The sequence below is a fragment of the Corvus kubaryi genome, unplaced genomic scaffold (assembly GCF_017639235.1).
Source record: "Corvus kubaryi isolate FWS band 111438036 unplaced genomic scaffold, C.kubaryi_AGA036_p1.0 37398, whole genome shotgun sequence".
NCBI classification, from domain to species: Eukaryota; Metazoa; Chordata; class Aves; order Passeriformes; family Corvidae; genus Corvus; species Corvus kubaryi.
In genome coordinates this window covers 36,390,299-36,410,101 of record NW_024581137.1, presented here as the reverse complement: position 1 = coordinate 36,410,101, position 19,803 = coordinate 36,390,299, and the positions used below count along the sequence as shown (strand labels likewise).

At 38.2% G+C, this 19,803-nt stretch overlaps 1 protein-coding gene and 1 long non-coding RNA gene across 5 annotated transcripts in view; both read left to right on the top strand.

Moving 5' to 3' along the window:
• The window catches only part of CDK14 (cyclin dependent kinase 14), a 331,737-nt gene that overhangs the window by 5,088 nt on the left and 306,846 nt on the right, over positions 1-19,803 (top strand). For all 4 annotated transcript variants that reach the window (XM_042044158.1, XM_042044163.1, XM_042044160.1 and 1 more), the window contains exon 2: positions 1,817-1,848. In XM_042044158.1, the coding sequence (XP_041900092.1) occupies positions 1,817-1,848 (32 nt within the window). The remainder of the gene's footprint in view (positions 1-1,816; positions 1,849-19,803) is intronic.
• Positions 10,810-19,026, top strand: LOC121671884. Its single transcript, XR_006018653.1, has 3 exons — positions 10,810-11,714; positions 11,836-11,946; positions 12,144-19,026. It is a non-coding gene; the product is annotated as an uncharacterized LOC121671884 (long non-coding RNA).

Below are 19,803 nucleotides of genomic sequence, written 5' to 3'. Positions count from 1 at the left end.
CCTCTTTCCCCCTCTTTCCCCCTCTTTCCCCCTCTTTCCCCCTCTTTTCCTGACTCATAGTTCTGAGTACTTGGGATTGGCAGTGTGAAAATGTTTTGATCACCCTTCAAAACTGTAAAAATATGTTTAACTATCAAAACGTACAATGGGTGCCTCAGATCTACTCAGCAAAACACCAAGGTTTGTTTCATTGTTTTTATCACTGAGCAGGAAATCTAGATGAGTAACTGTAGAGCAGTGAGCTGCAAAGATTTGAGGAAAGCCATGTTTCATGTCCTAAAGAAATGGGAGTTTAAAAGCAAAGGAAGGCTGGACCTTCCCTGCTTTTCTGTACAAAGATAACTGGGATTTGTGTCTTGCTGCCCATGGTGGAGGTTCTGGAGGTGCAGCACTGTTTGCACAGGTGGTACTGCCTCTGTACCACCTCTGGTACAGCTTCTACAGTCTTGGTGTTGTTTTTGTTTTGTGTTTTGTTCTTTTTTTTTTTTTTTTTTTTTTTTTTTTTGTTTTTTGTTTTGGTTGGTTGGTTTGGTTTTTGTTTTCGGTTTTTTTGATGGGGTTTTTTTGGTTTCTTGGGTTTGTTGGGGGGGGTTGGTTTTTCTATTTGTTTTGTTTTTGTTCTGTTTCATTTGTTTGTTTGGGTTTTTATGTTTTGTTGTTGTGTTATTTTTGTTTTTGAAGCTGATAACACAGTTGCTACTGAAGACAGAATTTGGAAGAGGTTTAGAAATTACTAGTGATTTGAAGGCAGAAGGAGCATCTAAAAGAGAAAAAGAGCTACTGGAGTCTAGATCCCCAACCATGCTAGGTGCTTAAATATTTATCTCCTGCAGAAATATGCAGGAGTGTAAGAAACATTACGTTGCTTAAATGATGAAGAGGGACCCTTCTGGGGCAGCACTGCACAAGCTGCATGGTTGTTCAGATGACCTCCCTCAAATTGAAAACCTTCGTGATTTAAACTGAAAAGAAACAGTGCAATCACCAATGCAATGGTTTATCTAATTTTAGCTCTTCAAGAGAAGGAAACAAAGAGCACTTTCAGGTCACGGCGTGCAGCCACAAAGTGCAATCCCTCGTGGGTCTGGCTGAGAAAAGGAGCCAGTCTCATACCTTCGGACTGACACAGTTCAGTGTGGATTTGGAGAAATTAATTTTCTTCACATTTCAATAAATATGTCCAGTATGCTAAAGGAAAACTTTTCATCGACTTTGCTACAACTGCAGAATTATTTGTGTCTTCATTTTCTTAATTTACCAGGTCACCTATTTTCTGCACTGTTTTTCTCTTTGTTTGTTGATTAATTGCTTGTTAACAGTGTAAGAAAGAAATCTCTTCTGCTTTAGTGTAAGTCATATTAAAAACTATAAAAGAAAAAAAGAAAAAAGAAAAAAGTATGCTACAATGCATACTATTTCATAAGGAGTTAGTACTTGACAAACTGAATACATGGTTAAGTGTCTGTTATTTCCTTTTTGAGGTTCAGTCAAGCTCTCCATAAAGGGTTTTCACACTCACTAGGAGTTAAAATAAAAAAACCAAACCCATCCTTACAAACTCTTTATTTTCTTTAACCTGAGAGGATATTTTTCATAAATACGTAAATTCACTTTCTTGGAAACTCTCTGTGCAGTTCTACATTCCATTTACAGATTCAGGTTTTGAGTATAAAATTGTTATTCATGCCAGCCTGCTCTTTCCTATTATAACAGGAAAATGGTGCTCTGTTGTTTTTTTTTTTTCTTCTTTTCTGGTGGTTTGTGTTCATTGAAATTCAGTATAGATAATAATTTCTTTTTTCTTTTTATTTTAAAGCCTTGAAGAAGGAAGATAGCAGCTTTGATGAGGTAGGTTAAATATCTTTGTACCTTACACAGTCCAGGTAAGCCTTTAGTATTTCTCAGTGGTGCTAAAAGAAACCCACAGAGAGTAGTGTTATGATGTGCATATGTATTAATACATGCATATTGCTCAAACGTATTTTCATTTTCTAAATAGCTACCAGAAGAATTTGTTAGTCAAAGGGTCTGAATGGAATGCTTAGGGTTTTTTTTTTTTTAATATAGTACAACTGAATGTTTTAAGAAAAGTGGCCATTTTAAACTGTTCAATGCTGAGAAATGTTGCATGCAGGGAAAGTACTTTATAGAACTTTGCCCATGATAATTCCTGTAGCTGTAGGCCTGTACTGTAACAGGCAGGGAAAAATCATCACTCCTGAGAGAACGCTTTATATAAAGTGCTGCTACATTGGCTTCTTGCTGAATATGTCAACCAAGAGAGATGCTTATTATGAAATTAAAAAGAAACCCAACCCAACAGCAAAAAGCCAGCATCTATGCTATTGGTAAAACTGATACTTGATTATTCAGTCTAATCAGTTTGGGGTCTTGACCTATCTGTGATATGATTCGCACGTTAATTTGTAAAACATGCTGCTCATGATTTGTGCTTGAGAGTTCCAGGTCAGTGCAAGTTATTCTACAGAGCAAGTTTCTGCAGGAGGAGGTGCAGGCCTTGGTGTGATGACTGGTCATATTGTAGTCAATGCTTGCCTTGTACTTCCCTCTGCCGCCATAGCTAGAAGCAAATGGAAGTATTTTGATGTGTTGATGTTACGCTTCTGTCATTTCTTCTTCATTGCCTGCTCTAAGCTTAAATTCTTGGCTGAATAGAGTGAGCTAGCTATTGTGTAATGCCTGATTCTAGAATGAATAAATGATGATGTAATGTCCCGGATTCTGGATCAAATCAGACTTCATCTCTTTCTAAACAGATCACACTGATGCTCAAATACAGCAGTAACAATATAAATGTTTTGTGATTTTCTGATGTGTTGCAAAAGCTGTAACTCACCTTGACCCCTCTCAGGTCTGGAGTGAAGGTCATGGGTCGGGCTATCTTTTCAGGAGCTCTGTTGCATCATGCAGTGGTCCTGACTATTTTATTTCTCTTGTAACACTGCTAGAACTTGATTCCTCCCTAAAGGTTACACCTGTGCGAAAAAAGCGCAGATAAACGGTTAGTAAACGCTGAATCCTTGTTTTACAAATCTGGTCTGGCTCTGTTCAGTATTTCTTGCTGAATGCTGCAGTGGTATATCTGTGCTATAACCTCCGCAGTAAGCAGTAATACCTTGTATTAAATTTGACTCAGAATTTGAAAGAATCTCTTGAACAGCATTGTCATATGAAGATGGCAGTTCTTCTGTCCACTTCCCCAGGATTGCTTATCTGCAGGTCGCATTTCTTTTCTTTAAACCTCGTTTTCTGCTTTAACAGGAGACAACTTGAGCAAATTTTTATTTAAATTCAAGCCAGTTGGGGGAAAAATAATCTTTCAAATATGTTTTTAATGGAATCTGACAGATTGTTGATATGAGCTACTACAGAAGCAGTAAGGGATGGCTAGTGGGAAGGGTACACAAAAGAATTTTCTTCCATTTCCTGTGAATAGGGAAGAGCTTGATGTGACATTTGCATCAATTGGTTCCATAGTATTAGGTGTCATTTCTTAGAAGAAAGAAAAATGTGTTGAGATTTTATGTTGTCCTTATTATCTCTTCAAATTCTATACAGTTCTTGGCGATTTTGTAGCCTAAAGTGTGAATCAGAGAATGAGCTGTACCAGGTATAATTTAATTCCTTTCTTTTCAAACATCCTTCAATTCAGAAGATGAAACAGACATTAATAAAAATAATGCACCTGATTTAATGGCTCCTCAGGAAGACAGTATCTCTGAGCAGAGGAGTGGGTGTACATATTGGTCTTAGAAGCCCATCCTGAAAAACACTACTAAGACCATACCATGATATTAAAAAAAAAGTGGTCTAGTCTTCTGGCTTGTATATGTAGTACTGATATAACAGGGAAACAGTTATGAAGAAAGTTAAGATGACAATAAATGGGAATATCAGATGGAAACATCAGATAAGAAGAGAGAGGAAGTAGTTTTCCAAGCTGTCCAAAGCTGTCAGCTTTGGGTGTCCTACTACGAAAACTGAAATAGTCAACTATTGAAACAGAAATTTCATTTAACAAGTAGCATATTCTCCTTGTATGGTTAGTGCAAAGATACTCTTTTATGTTGCTGACAGATGCTGTGTATCTCTTCTCAACCTGTGTTTCCCCTTTCTTGGAGGGAGGTTGACCTCTGAAGCAGTGCTTGAACAAGTAGCAATGGACTTGCAGAGGGTCTTTATGCTCTTGATAGGGAGAGGAGGAGAACTCATGTTTTAGCCTTTCAAGTTGTGACGAGAACATCAGGAGCATAAGCTGGCCAGCAGGGATCTGAAATCACTGATGGAGGAGAGAAAGTGGCATGAAGAGGAAGATGGCCCTTCTAAAGCTGCAAGGTCTGCATTTGCAGCCTAGTAGGTCATCACCTTATTCTGTGCATTGTAGGTGCTACATGAGGTGCGTACTTGTTTGTCTCTCAGGCACCAAGGGGAGTAAATTGAGCAGTTCACTGGCTCTTAATCCTACCTGCTTTAGTTGCTTGCAGTAGCTGAAAAATCTATGGCACTGAAGGAAGTTGTCTGTCTTTTGAAGAGAAAAAAATTTTGAAGAGAAGAAAATTTTTACTAAAAATTAAGATGTCAGACATGACATGACAGGCAAGTGTACCACATAATTGCTTTCTGTGGTTTATGAAATTAATCTCTCCAGTAAATTAGGATGGAAAGAATCATGAGCAGTGAATCCTGTGAATAAGTTGCATGTCAGAAAATACTTTTATTTGTAGAATTGTTTCAGGGATCTTACTGGTGTATTTAGTCCTACCCATAAGGTCAGAGCACTACAGTGGTGTGAAGGACTACTGTAAGATTTCTCACTTTTTTATTCCTGCTCTTATATTGCTTTAGTTTATTTATTTTGATTAAATTTTGAATGAAAAAACCACTTTTCTAAAAATGATGCCGACCTTTGCCTTGGTCCATGAGAACACTGAATTAATCAATTTTATGGATTTAGTGGCAGCCTGCTCACCTTCCTAAGATGTTGTGACATCTTAGGAAGTTCCAGAGACTCATGTGAATAAAGGAGTGCATACAGACCACTTCTTCTATAGTCTTTCATTCAAAGCAGTAATCGTATGGTTTTGTTTTTTCTTTTTTAACCTTTAGCCTGTTCCTTTTTGTCACACTGGTCACACTGTGGGAACTGAAACATAGGCCTGTGTCAGTATGTGCTGAAATCAGTGGGAAAGTTCTCAGTGTTTTCAGTGGTTTGTGGAGTGGTTTCCTCTGTCATGAAGTATCATGGGGGAGGGGCTGTTCTTGTCTGTTTTCAAAGTTATTTGAATGAGTAAGGCACCTTCTCGTTGTGTCTTGAAATGTACCTTATCTATTCTCTGAAAATGGCAAACTGCAAACCACCTCCCTCCCTGCAAAACATCACATCAAAACAAAAACCAGCCAAACACATCCTCCCCACCCCCAAAGAAGCTGCCCTCTTTTTCAAAGCAACCTAAGTTTCACTCTCTGAGTGTAGGTTCTGGCACAGTTAGCATCTGTTTTGTTGTTTTAGGCAAAGCACTGATTATCTACATTGGATATCATGATAGAAAATAAACACCTCTGAGGAGCAGTACTACATGAAAAGAGCAGTCTAAAAACAAATAAGTGTCCTTTGAGTGAACATTTTATTTGTGCTTCAGTAGTTTGTCAAAGTTTAGATTAATAATTTCCAGCTGTGCAGGATTGTTTTGATATATTTGGACCATTGGTGTAACAAGTCCACTCTGCCTTATAACGATGGAACCATTTTCTTTTTCGTGACAAAGTGATCAAGGCCAATAGGAAGTGGCTGAATTGTAGCATATTTGTTGGAATAACAGGCAGTGTTGATGTTGTGACAAAACTCATCTCAGGGCTGGTGGTAACCTGTTCCTTTGGTTAGCTGCTTGCTATTGTGATTTATTTCTAAATTATTGTCAGCAGTCGCAAGCTGTTGGTTCTTGTCCTTCTGTTGTTCATTTCTCTGAGCACTTAAATCATGTTTTAAGACCTTCACTCATGTGTGTGCACAGTAAATAAATTAATATCAATGTCACAATGAAATCAAAAGAAAATAATCTTCAGACTCAAAATAAACATGAATTGCTTTGATTATTGCTTCTTATAGTGAGTTTTATTGCTATTGTTTATCTGTATTTTAGTGTTAATTTTTCCTGATATCAAGAGCACCTTTTTTTTTAAGGCCATCTTTCTTAGGAAATTAGGATACTGTGATTGTGCCTGCTGCATGCGTAATGCCGTCTGACTTCACCCAGTACTTTGAAGCTGGCTGACACTAGAGGCCTGGATGCTTGGTGGAAAAGCATGTGAGCTGGCTGAAAGGTAGAGATAAGAATCTGCTCTGATGGAAAAGCTGAAATGCAAGTTCTTGTGAGCATATGAGAATGTGGTTGGAGGTGTTATGAATACTCTGACTTCAGCAAAATCCTTAATACTCATCTACTCCTTACTATGTTTAGAGTCTCCAGCTCTGAGAAAGCCAAATTTCATTTATTTTGCTCATGGAACAACTTCTGTGTGTTTGAAGTGGAAGTGTGTGAAAGGGGAGGGAGTTTTGCCAAGTTACTTCTTGATTCTGTAATGTGCTTACTCTCACAGTCTCTCTCACCCCAAATAAAAAGGCTACTCCCTCTGTGGGATGTTGGCCTGAAAAATGTCTTGGTTTAAAGGACACCCATCTCAGAACCAGAACTTTTGTGTAGAGATTATTTTGACTTTGAACAGTTAAAGGAAAGGGTGTAGTTGGAAAAAACTAAAGCTTTGTAAAGCATGAACAAGAGGCATTTGAATGTCATAATGCAGGAGGTGCATAATGCACTAAATAACTTTTCTGCATTTTTTTTTTCAGTTTTATTTATAGTAAGTAGCTTGAGAGAGAAATGCATGTATGACAGAAAGATAAAAATCCTTAAACCAGAATTTGGAGAAAAACCCCAGAAGTATAGGTGTCAAAGCATTTTCTAAATAATACCAGGGAACTGGGTCAGAAAAACTTCATCTGGTGGTTAGGTTACTTTGCCAAATGTGTACAGAGATGGTTCAAGTGCCTGGAAAAATGCGTCTGTTCAGATGTATTGTCACAAAGCAAATGAGTGGAAACATAATTCCAGCAGAAGATAACAACTCCGTATTGGAAGTTGCTGCTTTTGAAGTGTTACTTGACGCATGACACAGGCAAATATTTTTTTGGTGAAAAGAGGGAGGTAAAGGCTCAATAATGTAATCTGCTGCCTCCTGCAGGAGGACCACCCTCTTAGGTTAGCAGGTCTGATAGAGATCTTTCCAGCCTGCCACCTTTGGGAGGGAAGATGGGTGGGGATGATGTTGTCTCATGATCCTGTACCTTACAGAGATTTCTCAGGAGATGGTTCGGGTTCCTACCACTCCCAATTCTATTTCTTTTTACCCCCCAGTACTGTTTTCTTACACTACTGAGGATCTGGTGTTGGTCCAGTGGTTCCCTAGCAGCAGGTGGCTTAGACATCAGCTTGCCCAATGGATTTACTGGTCTCTGCTGCTGTGTCTCTTTGAGGCCATTCCAAAAAAACACGAACCTGAATTGTGCTGCTAGTTCTTAGGACTGGCGTGTGATGCTAGTGTGTGTGCATTTGTAGCAGAATAGTGCCAGCATTTCAGGTCTTATAAAGTTTTTCTTATCTGCTTAAAGGGAATAATTGTTTCCTCTAGATTGATAATATTAGCAATTGTGTTTCAGGTGAGTCTGAGAATTAAGGGCTTGAATGGAAGACAGCAAATACTGCCATTCTGCTAAAGCTTCTTGTAGCATCAGCTGTGGGACAAATGTGCCTTCTGTGGGACAGATGTGGCATTGTTCTGTAAAAATGCTGGTTTGTGAAACTTCTGGTGGCTTAAAAAAGCCCAACTCTGGGGCAACCTTGCATAATTTCTCAGAGAATTACTAATATTTATATGGTGATCAGGGATTCCTGTCACTTCCTTGTGCTATGTTGCACATGGAAATAAATCAGGTCCTGGAAGACGTGAGACACTTCAGAACCAGGTCTAGGTGACCACAATGCAAGCTGGTAAGTAATTGAGAAGTGGCAGGAAAGCCACCAAGAAAAACTGACTATGAAATAGCTGCTTTGTTTTGTAAGTTTCAAGGCTTTGAAGTAGAACCTGAGACAACGTGGAAGGTTTTGAGATTCACTTGGCAGTGACTCCACCCATTCAGTACAGGAATTGTTCTTAATGTTGGGGGATAGACCTGGTCTTTAGGAGATGAAAGTTTGAGAGCCCTCTTTTGTAGCTGAGAAAGAGCTTTAATCTTGATGCATCCCTTAAATCTGTTGAGTGGCAGTGGTTTGAATTTTTGCCCCAACCATCGATATGTTCAGTTGTGTGTTCTTCTGCCTGGCATGTTTGGTGAGAGTGCATCCTTTTACCTTTTAGAAAGTGTGTGGTATTTTCATGACATAAGAAAAGTTGTTAAGTCAAGTGTGAACCTGCTTACTCTCCCCTTTCTCTGCCTTTTCTTCTGTAGAAACTGGAGGGAAGAAGGGTTCATGTTACTAGTTAATATGCCTGTGTCCTTTGCTTAACTTTTCTTTGAAAATGGACGGAGCAAAGGAGCAGAACTTGGTCTGAATCCATGTCTGCAGCAGGGACTTTTGAGGATTTGGCCAAAATGCTGACGTATATAGCTCTGTTGTGATCTGCAGACAAGTGTTTTAGCTATCAGAGAAACACTGCAAAATGAATTTCCAGGCCTAGTTCTCTCACTTGTGCATGTGTATTTTGGGATGTTTCTTGTCATCAGATGAAAGGGTGTATGCATTCCAGAAATGTGGAGTCCGAATGTAAGCTATTATTATTTTGATGAAGTATGTTTACATGTAAATCCTGGTGTTTATTTTCTTGGGACATACAGGATATAGTAATTTACTGATAGATTAAATAGAGTAACAAGGTTATAAATTTCATATATGTGATCCATTGCTTCTTGTTCTTGGCCTTGTGGGCAATCTCCTGGTGGTGAGGCAAGAAATAATTGTGTCACTTCCTTGATAGGTCTGTCTCTTCCATCTACTTTGTACTTAGACATTATTGCTTTTGTTCTTTTTTTCTTTCTTCCAAGCCACACTACAAACAGACATATGACTATATCTAAATCTTCTTCTCATGAAAGGATCTAAATGAAAATTATCTCTGTCTACATTTTAGCTTTCCTGAGAAATTCTGCATGTATGCTGCCTCATCTGCTGTGTGTCACAATATCACTGACAACAATATATTTGCAGGATCCCATCCACAGTAATCAAAATTCTGAGTCAATTGACACCTCTTGTTAATTATTGGGAAGGGATAATAAAAAGGAGATTACAGGCTCTGACTAGCTTATTGAAACAAAATGGATTTAATGTATACAAAACAATGCCATTTTGATGATATTAAGGCTTAAAGACAGTGTTATTACCTTACACCTCTCCTTCTGTATATTCTTTTTCCCCTTCCAACAAACTTTTCTACTTCTAAGCCAGTTGAGTCAGGGTCCTGCTAGTACTACTTATGTTTGTTTCAGGTATGGAAATTCTCCTTATCAAGTTTAAAAATTCAAACTTGAATATTACAGGTTATTTAAATATGAAATATTGGCAGTAATTTAATAATTAAAAATAAGTGTGAATGCTGCTGAAAACTTATTGATAAATGATGGAAGCAGGGCCTCTGAGAGAGCACATAATGCATTATAACCAATTCTAAGTAACAACTGGAATTGATTGTGTTTGGAACCCTGTAAGGTTATTTCACTTGAATTAAGTTTCTCTGTAGAATCCAGGTGTTCACCTTTTTCAGTGTTGAGAAATAAAAACATTACTAGCTTTGGAAGATATTCACTGATGTTCCAACCCAGAAAATCCAGTGGCTTACAATATTTTTCTTATTGCCATGTACTCAGCAGGACTTTTCTTTGCACATGAACTTCTTTGATAGCTCATGTATACAAAAAGATGTTCTTCCATACATATGTGTTTGAGGAATCTTCCATTTCTTTTAGGGAGGGTAAACTTCTTGTTGCCAGTGGATTATTATCATACACAATCACGCTCAGCACGTTCTAATGGAAGTTTACCATCCTTTTTCTCCACTGAGATGCGCATTGAGACTCAGGCATGGTGATCCTGGGACTGTACCTGAGGCTGCCTTCGTGCTGTTCCTGGACTTGTTTTCTGTCATCTGTCTTGAAAATGCAACACTGAAGGAATTTGTCTGAGGTCAGTTGCTGTGATTAGTTAGGTCAGATATGCCCTTCAGCTTTGAGATCTGGAAGACTTTTTGTTATCCCAAGTATGTTGTAAGAAGTAGTGCAGAGGATGCATATCTTGGCTTGTGTTTTTTTTCTTAAATATGGTCTCAGATTAAGTGTTTTTCCTTTCTGTATTGTTAGAAGAACATGTTGAAATTTTTAGAGAGCTTAATCATTAATTATTTTTATCTTTATCTCTCCATTAACAGTTATTGTTGCTTTCTGACAGAAATAAGATATTCACTTGTTACTTTTTTTGCAAGTTCTTTTATTAAGTTTGGTTGTTTTATTTGGGGTTTATTTTATTTTTTTTTAAACTACCTATGCACACATCTGTCCCTTCCCTCCATATCCCTCCATGATATGTCCATCCTTTCCTTTATCTTTTGTAATTACTTATCCTCTTATTATAACAATTTCTGGTTTCATTTTAACTACTTCCTTTTAACCAGTATGGTGACAAAAGCTGCATCATAGTTCAAATACAGTGCCTGTAGCTGTTGGTTAGCACTTAGGCACAGATGTACTTCTTTGATTTCCTCTTTTTCTTTCCTGTTTGTGCCTGTTTTCATTTATAGCTTAGTCTCAGTGTAATTACACACATTCACTGTATGCCTTCATGCTATTTGTCCTGTTCTTAAGCTGGTGTTGTTACTGTGTCTGTGGTGACAAGGATGCTACTGAACTCCTTGCCAGTTGTTGAGTCAGCTGCAGGGGAGAAGAGCCAGGGTGGGAGTTCTTGTCCTGGGTGGAGTGGGCAGGGAGAGGGCTGTGGGCTGCTGGAGGCTGCTAGCACTGGCAGAAGCCACACAAAGTGTGGGTTGATGGCTTTCATTTATTTATTGGCTTTCTAAACAGACAGATTTATTAAATGATGTCCAACCTGCTCTCCTTTGTCGATGCCAATTACTGATGCAGTTTTACAGTTAAAATAGCAATCTATGCTTGCTCAGAAAAAGGTTTTTTAGCTTATCCAATCGAAGAATGATGCCAGTTCCATTTGTCAAATTCATTATCATTCTTACCATGTCCTGGCTTGTTTAGATGTGGGAAGTCTCTGATGACTGCACGTTTGCTTGGTTTGGAGGGAAAAAAAGTTTTTTTGTTTAAAAAAAGAAAGAAAGAAGCAGTGATGGTTTATTTTAGCTCTTCAGGCACAGAGAGGAACCAGATACAAACAGGATGTTTGTTAGAGGCATCTCCTGATGACTTTGGAGATGCACAGAATTCCAGAAACTAGAGGACTGCATCTGGAGAAATACTTAAGTGATTGTGTTGTTTTGATTTGGTTTTTTTTTTCACTTATTTAGTTAGTTATTACTCTGGTATGGCTCAGTTACATGTGATTTGTCTGGCCATCATCAAACCATGACAGAAGCTCTGAGAAGATGAAAGGAAGTGCCTAATTTGCTTGCCCTTTAAAAAGGTATGCTATAGCACTTCAGGACTTTTTCTGTTCAAATCAGTAAGAAAATGGTATTTTTATCTTTGAAAGTAAGTTTGCAGTAACTAGAGTTAGATTACATATATATTTTTTCTATCTTAAGAACAGGTTTTTTCAGTGGTGTGGAGACAATGCTTAGTCATGCATTTTACATGGGCATATAGACAATGGGCTCAAACGACGAGATTTGTGATGATATTCAACAACAAAAAAGGTATGATATTCAATAAAATGTTTCTTCAAAAGTAAAAAAAAAAAAGAAAAAAGTTCTATTATATTTGAACAAATACTGTCATGGAACACAAGACTCTTTTTCTTAAAGTTCTGTCTTACACATGAATTTTCACAGTGTTCTAACTGAGATGCTCTGGTAGGTTTATTCCCGGCAGTAATTATTTCATTCATCCACAGGTGGGGCAGAAATGATGTAGACTTTTACAGTCAAAGTGATGTTTCATTTTGGTATTGCCAGTTAAGCTTCAGAGAGGACACCAGTGTGAACCTATGCCCCTGGGACCCAGCCGGGCTCATGAGTATATTTAATACTCACTGCTGAGGAGGTGATTTCAAGAGACTCCTGGGGTTCAGTGGTGATGCAAGACTTTGGATGTTCTACTGTGAGTGGACCCTTATCTTGGAAGCCTATGTGAATTGGGTTTGTTTTATTGTTAAGATTTGGCAAAATGCCATGGCTATCTTCCTTGTTCAGTTTCTACTGCTTGTGAAAAAAATTAGAAGGCCTCTTGGAGAGGAAGGTAAAAAATGGAAAATGTAGTTCTTTTTCCTTGTGCCAAGGAACATAGATGGAATGGGAGATATTCAGTTGGAATATATTAATTACAATCTGAGTTTGCTTCTTAGCCTTCTTCAAGATTTCAAATAGATACTTAATCAGGAAGAAGTTAGACTGAACTGTCACCATTCACAACATCACCATTTTGCCTCAGGACCACATAACTTGCACTCATGGTGTGTCACTAATGGTATGAGCCACTCCGAGAGACAGCAGCATCCAGAATAAACCCTGTGTCACTTACTATGGCCTTTAACTGGGTACTCGGATGGCAGAATTTCACCTGGAGTAAAAAAAGAGACTCAGTCTCCAAGTTCAGACCACCCTGTTTATTAGAACCTGTTACACTGGGAACTGACCAGCTTTGTGGAAAAGAACCTGGGGATCCTGGTGGACATGAAGTTGAATGTGAGCCTGCAATGTGCCCTTGCTGCAAAGGTGGCTGCTGGTATCCTGGGGTGCACTGGGAGGAGTGTTGCCCACAGGTGAAGGGGAGGTGATCCCTCTCTTCCACTCAGCACTGATGAGGTCACATCTGCAGTACAGTTCAGTTCTGGGTTCCTCAGTATAAGACATGAAGAAGAGCCACTGAAGTGATTAAGGGACTGGAGCATCTCTCCTGTGAGGAATGACAGAGAATTGGGACTGAGAAGAGAAGGTACAGTGGGGGATCTTAGCAATGCCTGATGGGAGGAAGTACAGAAGACAAAGTCAGGCTCTTCTCAGTGGTGCCCTGTGACAGGACCAGAGGCAGTGGGCATAAACTGAGACAGGGAACTGAAAGCCTCTGAACATCAGGAAACACATTTTCACTGTGAGACTGACCAAGCAGAAAGAGAAGTTTCCCATTAAGGTGGTGGAGTCACCATCTGTGGAGAAGCCATCTGGACAACCTGCCCCTCTTGTGCACTGTGATTTAGGTGGCCCTGCTTGAGCAGATGGATTGCACCAGATGACCTGCAGAGGAGCGTTCCAACCTCCACCATTCTGTGACTCGTGAACTTTTTTTACAGGCTGCTTTCTTTCTGCATTGTTTGGAAGCTTTTCACATTGCTTGTGTCACATGCAATTGAGTTATTGTTAGTTTTGTCATATGTGATCACCTATAATATTCTAATTGTTTCTGTAAGGAGAAGTGATTTGCTTCATATGTGATTCCATATGGTACACTGCAAATAATTGAGGTCCAAGTGCTATAAAGACTATAAGAGATACTTTTTTGAACCACTTGTTTATAAAAGCTTAGAAGAAATCTAAATGGGAAGATTCTCTAGAAACATATGTAATAACATGTTTACCTTTAGAAACTCATTCCTATCCACTGCTCATCCGCCAAAGACACCTCTGGAAAAGTCCTTCTGTTTCTTTCCCTCCCCAAATCCCAACACTTGGTACTCAGGAGCAAGCAACACAGATCTTATTGCTGCAGTTTGAATTTTTTTCCTCTTATAGGCATCTGTAGCTTTTCCTCTTATCAACTGTTTCCATGAGGAATTACAAAAAAGGGGGCTCCTGTTTGCTTTTATTAATATGCATAATATGTGTGCTTAAGCTTCTCTTCTCCCTGCTCTTCCGAGAGGTTAGTTTCAAAAACAGGAGGCTCTGAGGAAGTAACCTATACATGGAAACCACCTGTATTTATGAACCTTTAAAAGAACCACATGCTTCCTACAGAAATAAAGCATCTTTTGTCTGGAATTATTCCTTCGTAGTGGGTGCGCAGTCATTTTGGGGCTCCAGATTGATTTTTCTGGAAAGAGGAAACATTTGGTGCCAAAAGTGTCAGAGTCAAAAATAAGCTTTGTCAAATAAAGGGAATTCTGCACCATGTCTTGAGTATTCTCTTTGTAAAAGGACACTAGGAAAGCTGGAGAGGGACAGCATTAGAGAAGAGTGAGGAACTTTTTTTCTGGTTAGTAGTGGGTTTAGGCAGTAGGGTAGGAAGGGAGGTGCTTTTCTTTACATGTAGTTCTTCCTCCACAAACCTAGGGGAAGGGGGAGTATCCCATCACACTTACTACTGCTGTGTGCAATTTTTTTCCTTGGTTTTGACATTTACTTATTCCTTAGATATATTTCTAACTTTATATGGAGTTGTGTGGAGCAAATGCAGGCTAGTTGAAACCTCTCAATTCTTGATCTGAAATGTGGCCTTTAAGTGCTTTTTATGGTGAATTGCTCTGCTTATGGACTTGTTCCTGCAATGTTTCCAGTTCTGGAATTGGCATTAGCATTAAGAAATATCCTGTGGAAAAAAAGCTGGGGAACCAGAGTCTAGCCAGAATTACTCATTTCATCATACTGGCTGTCAACAGTACTCCTGGTTGTAATTTTGGCTTTAACACTTCGGGGTCTAATGCTTGATTTCTAGGAAGGGGTCTGTGAGTTGATGATAATAGGGTTATATTCTTAATTTGAAAAGGCTGTGTTGTACCTGTAAGTTCTTTGCTTATGCATAAAGCTGCTGTCAACATCAACAAAGCACAGCTGAGTGACCTCTATTTCTGAAAGAGTGGCATACCTTTATTTCATTTTTCTGCCTAAGACTGGCACATGACCACATATTTTACTATTTTACTTTTTTACTCCTTTTTTTTTTTTCAGTTTGCCCTTTAAGAGGTGAAGTGCCTTGTATTAGCTTGCATACATACGGAATTGTTGCCATTTCGTAATAGCAGGATGATGTGCATCTTGCAAACTTGTTCATGAAGCTCTGTCCTGAGCACCAAATTCCTTCAGTAGAATAGTTCAAAAGATTGTGTACATTGTGCTAGAAGATGGTACCCTTAGGCTCCTGCTTGATCAAGGTGGGGGATGCTTTAAAACTGGGCCATAATTAAGTGTGCAGCAAAACAGATTTATTATTAATTTAAGTTTTTAAGAGAAGGGAGTAAATTATGTTCACTCTTGCTGCACAGTTTTGGAAAAGAAAAATATGCATTAATAAACAATATGTCTGTAATTAATTAATGGTCCCCTGGAGAAGGTTTTCTCCCAAACTAGTTAATTAGTGTGTAAAATACTAAAAAATTAATCTCAAAACACATCATGAAAAATCAGCTATGGGTTAGTGAACTGTGGTCATTAAAGCAGAGGGGGTTTTTTGCTGTTTGTTTGGTTTTGGATTTTTTTTGTCTTAATGGCCAAAGTTAACAACCGAGACAAATGGAAAACAAAGCACCAATGTTGAGGTGCATTTTGACATTTCTAATTAATGTGCTGTGCCACTAAAAACATCATAAAGGTCTCTCTAGAACTAATGTGTGCTATAAACCTATTGTTTACTCTGGATTGATTTGAAAATTAGTATTGACTACTGTTTTGTTTTTTATTACTTAGGAAGATATGGGCAGGGCCTAAATATTAGAGTCCTCAAATTCATCATTCCCTGTTTTCTGTTATCCCTCTTTAATCTTCTGCTGTGTCTGTTATTCTTCTCCCTTTTCAGATAGACTGAGAAATCTCTTGAATTTGATCACAAAAACACATTTCAAAAACCTACTGTTCTAACCTAGATGGGGTCAGAGTTTTAAATAACTTCTAATAAGCAAGTTACCATGTATTTCTCAGTTGGATTCATATTATTAACTGAAGTAGATTTTAGTATTTGGTTCCTAAATTCTTAGTAAAGCTGTTGCAAATCATGAAGTGCTCTGTGCTTTGTGTGCTGAGAGCCTCACTGGCTTCCAGGGAAATACATGAACTTGTCAAAAATGTGCATACTCGTAGAATCAAAGCCTTAATTTGTAAAATGATACTTAATAAGAAAAATGGGCACAAGGTAGTAATTTTTCTTGTTGAAAACAATGGTTATTGCTCAGGTAAATGTTAGCAGCCTTGATTGATTGCTGACAAGAAGTGCAGAAGTGATTAACATGACAATGTACAAGTCATGTCATAAATTTTTTTGTCCCTTGCAGCCACAGCAGATATGTAAACTGGTCTTTCAGGTTTAGTTTAGGTTTTTTTGGAAGAAAAAAGGTGTGTTACAAAAATCTTGGGAGAGGAAATTAAAATTCTTCCATACTTAAGTTTTCCTTATGAAGTCTCTATTTAATGCTGCTTCAGCCTGATACCTGTTTTCTTTACCCATTAAAGTGAAGCTTTGATGCATGCATAGGTATCTCCCCCCATCATTTTTCTCCCCCACTACTAAGTCCTGTTATGTTATGCTTTAATATGAGCAGATGAATTCTTCTTTAGGCTTATTCTAAGAAAATGAGTTTTCTATCTCGTTCTGCATTCATCTTTGACTATATATAATTTTAAAAAATTGGCTGGTTTTAAAGAAGCGAATGTTCAAGAAGTAGCAGAGGATATTGGAAATACTCATAATGACTTTCAATCTTTTAAAGTAATAAACACAAATCTGCTTTCAAGTAAAAGGGAATTTTTGGTATTTATTCTAAGGCTATACAAAACTGTTGTAGCCAAACATGAATGCAAGTGCAGGATAAATTAATTTCTGTCTCTAACACAATACATTCAAACTACAGATATCCAGTGTTAGATACGTTGGGTCTTTACTTGCTCATTGAATCCTGTTATACCTATTGCATATAAACTTTACCGTCTTTACTTGATACAAATTATTTCCCTCATGTTAACCAGAGGGATTTGGAAGAGGAAGCTAGCAGCTATGTTGCTGGTGTGTTCTCAGCTTTTCTAGATGAGAGACATGCAGCCGTGCTCCTTCTCTGATTTTAGCTTGACATTTTGAAGGACTTGGGGTGGTGAAAGTAGAGGGAGTCAAGAATGTTTCTTCCTTTGCATGGCTTTACAGAAGGTGTCACTGTTTTCTTTGCTCTCTCTTTGGTAATCTATCAAGGTGCCTTCTGGAGTCCTTCTTGGAAAGGCTTTGCTGAAACTGGACAACCTAAGTAGGGCAATTATGGGACAGCTGTGTTGTAAGGAGAAAGCAAATAGAGTAGGATTGTTAAGCCTGGAAAAGACCACCAAGGAGAATTATGACAGATGCGCAAAACTATGCATGATGTGGATGAGTAGAGTAAAAAAAGAATTAAGCTGGCAGAGGGAAGTTTTTGTGGAGAGCTCTACTGAACTGACCTCATTGCTTCATGTTGCTGTCTCTGCCTTCCTGCAGTAAAGGTGCTTCAGGACTGGTTCTGAGGGTAAAAGCCTTTGCAGGGCTTGGGGTGGGAGTGAGTTTTTTCCCCAAGATGTGGGACAGTGAAGCATGTCTGAGCAACAGAGCAGATGCTGGAGGAGGGGACAAATGGAAAACATCTGGAGGTGACTCTCACTGGAAGAGTATGTGCACTCCCTCAACAGAAACCACAGAGCTTATCTGTTGAGAGACATAGAAAGCGTACTGGCTGGGTGGTTTCATCCAATATTGGCATTTTTATGTTTGGAGCTAGGGGCACATAACAATCACAGTGACATGGTAATGTTTCTTAGGGGTAATTTTGTTAAACAATGCTACTTTTGCTGGCAAAACTCCAGGTGTAGTCTTGGCTTTGTACTGGTTCATCTTTTGCAGTTTCTGATTTATCTTACTCAAATGCCTGGCATAAATGAAGAGAAGAAAATAATTCTTTTTGCAGAAATGAGTTGTCTCTTAGAAGAGAGCTGGAGCTGCTGACTAATCAATCACAGAATAGCCTGGAGAGAGTAAAGAGCAGAACAGTGAAGAAAAACTGGACTATAGTGACAGATCTGGGTGTTTCCGAGGGAGGGGAAGATGTTTTATTACTTACACAGTATTCAAAATGTGACTTCATATTCAGGCAACACATCCTCTAGAGATTTTACAAACCTCACAAAAATGCTAATGAAAAGCAAGTGTTTTATTATGAAGTTGTCTTCTTTCTACCTTCTTGAAAATTCTTAAATATTTTAAAAGAACTTAAAACTAAACTGTTTTCTATTAAAACTAAACTGTTTTCTATTTAATTTCTATTTGCATTCCTAGTCAGAATAGTTTCACCTTACAACTTAGATTTCCTGTGCAGTATTTCCAGATGGGACCACAGGGACTTGTTGCTTTAATTTGTTTGTATTCTGTTTCCTGCGAGTTTGGATACCACTGTGGGCATTTTTCTTGTGTATATATGTATGTGCTCTTTTGTTTAACACCAGGGAAGAGTTGTGAGTAAAGGCTCCTTTACTGTAGAAGTGTAGTATGCCTTACTCTTTGAGCTGGGAAACAAACATTTTACCTATTCTTCAAAGTACTGAGATTTCAGATCCCTTTTTTGTCTGTAGCAGGATGAAAGGCCTCCTCTCTTCTCTCCTTAAAGAAGGTCCAGCCCACTCTAGACAAGCTGATAGAGTTTCAGCATGCATATCATACAGCCCAGCTGTGTTTTGTGATCACCAGATAATATTCTCTTTTACAGAGATGAGGAGACAGCTAGGTCCAATTTTGGTTCTGAAAAATCCTTTCTTAACGGCATCTTTCCAGAAACCATTATGCTCCTACAAAAAAAGTGGAAATTTTTTGACCAGGCTAATTTTCTGGGGGGTTTTTTTGTTGACTTGATACATGATAATGCTTTATATTTAATAAAGATTATGTATAACTTTCGACATATTTTTTAAAGTTATGCTTATCATCATCTGTATTTCAGAATCTTTTGTGTACAATAGTTCAGTTATCTTGCCTGTAGCTCTCACAGTAATATACCACAGGCTATTGTATGTGTCAGCTTCATTTTTCTGCTTTGTATGTCTATTTTTGTGGAATCAGTTTCATTTCCTCTTTTCTTTATGTTGGCGTTTATGCTTCAGAGTACTGCTTGTCTCAAATTAGCATATTTTTTTTTCAAATGATAACATTAGTTTTTATCTTCACTCTGTAGAGTTTTTGCAGTGGTGGTGCAGTTTGTGCTTCCGCTATTTGGGGTCTCACAGCCCTGCCATTAACCTCAACATTTCCATGAGTTCATAACTATGCAATAGGACACCTCTGTGTAGAAAAGTGGCATACAAAAAGTTCATCTGAAAGAAAATAAATAATTTGGAAGAAACATCAGTAGGCTGTTTTGTCTGGGCTCCCATTTGGATATTTTAGAAAATAATCATATACAAAATACCTAGAAAACAAGGGAGGCTGGAGGCTTGTAGTTCTGCTTGGAATTTAAAGAAATACGGAAGCCCAAAATATTAGCCAATATTCTCTCCTTTATAAGCACATGTTTTTTCTTCCCAAATATAAAGGTAAAAGAAAGAAAGAATAGGGTGTGCACTTCTGTTAGCATGCAGCCTCATTCCAGAAGTGTTATAATTTACAGTTGTAGCCCGTATTTGCATAAC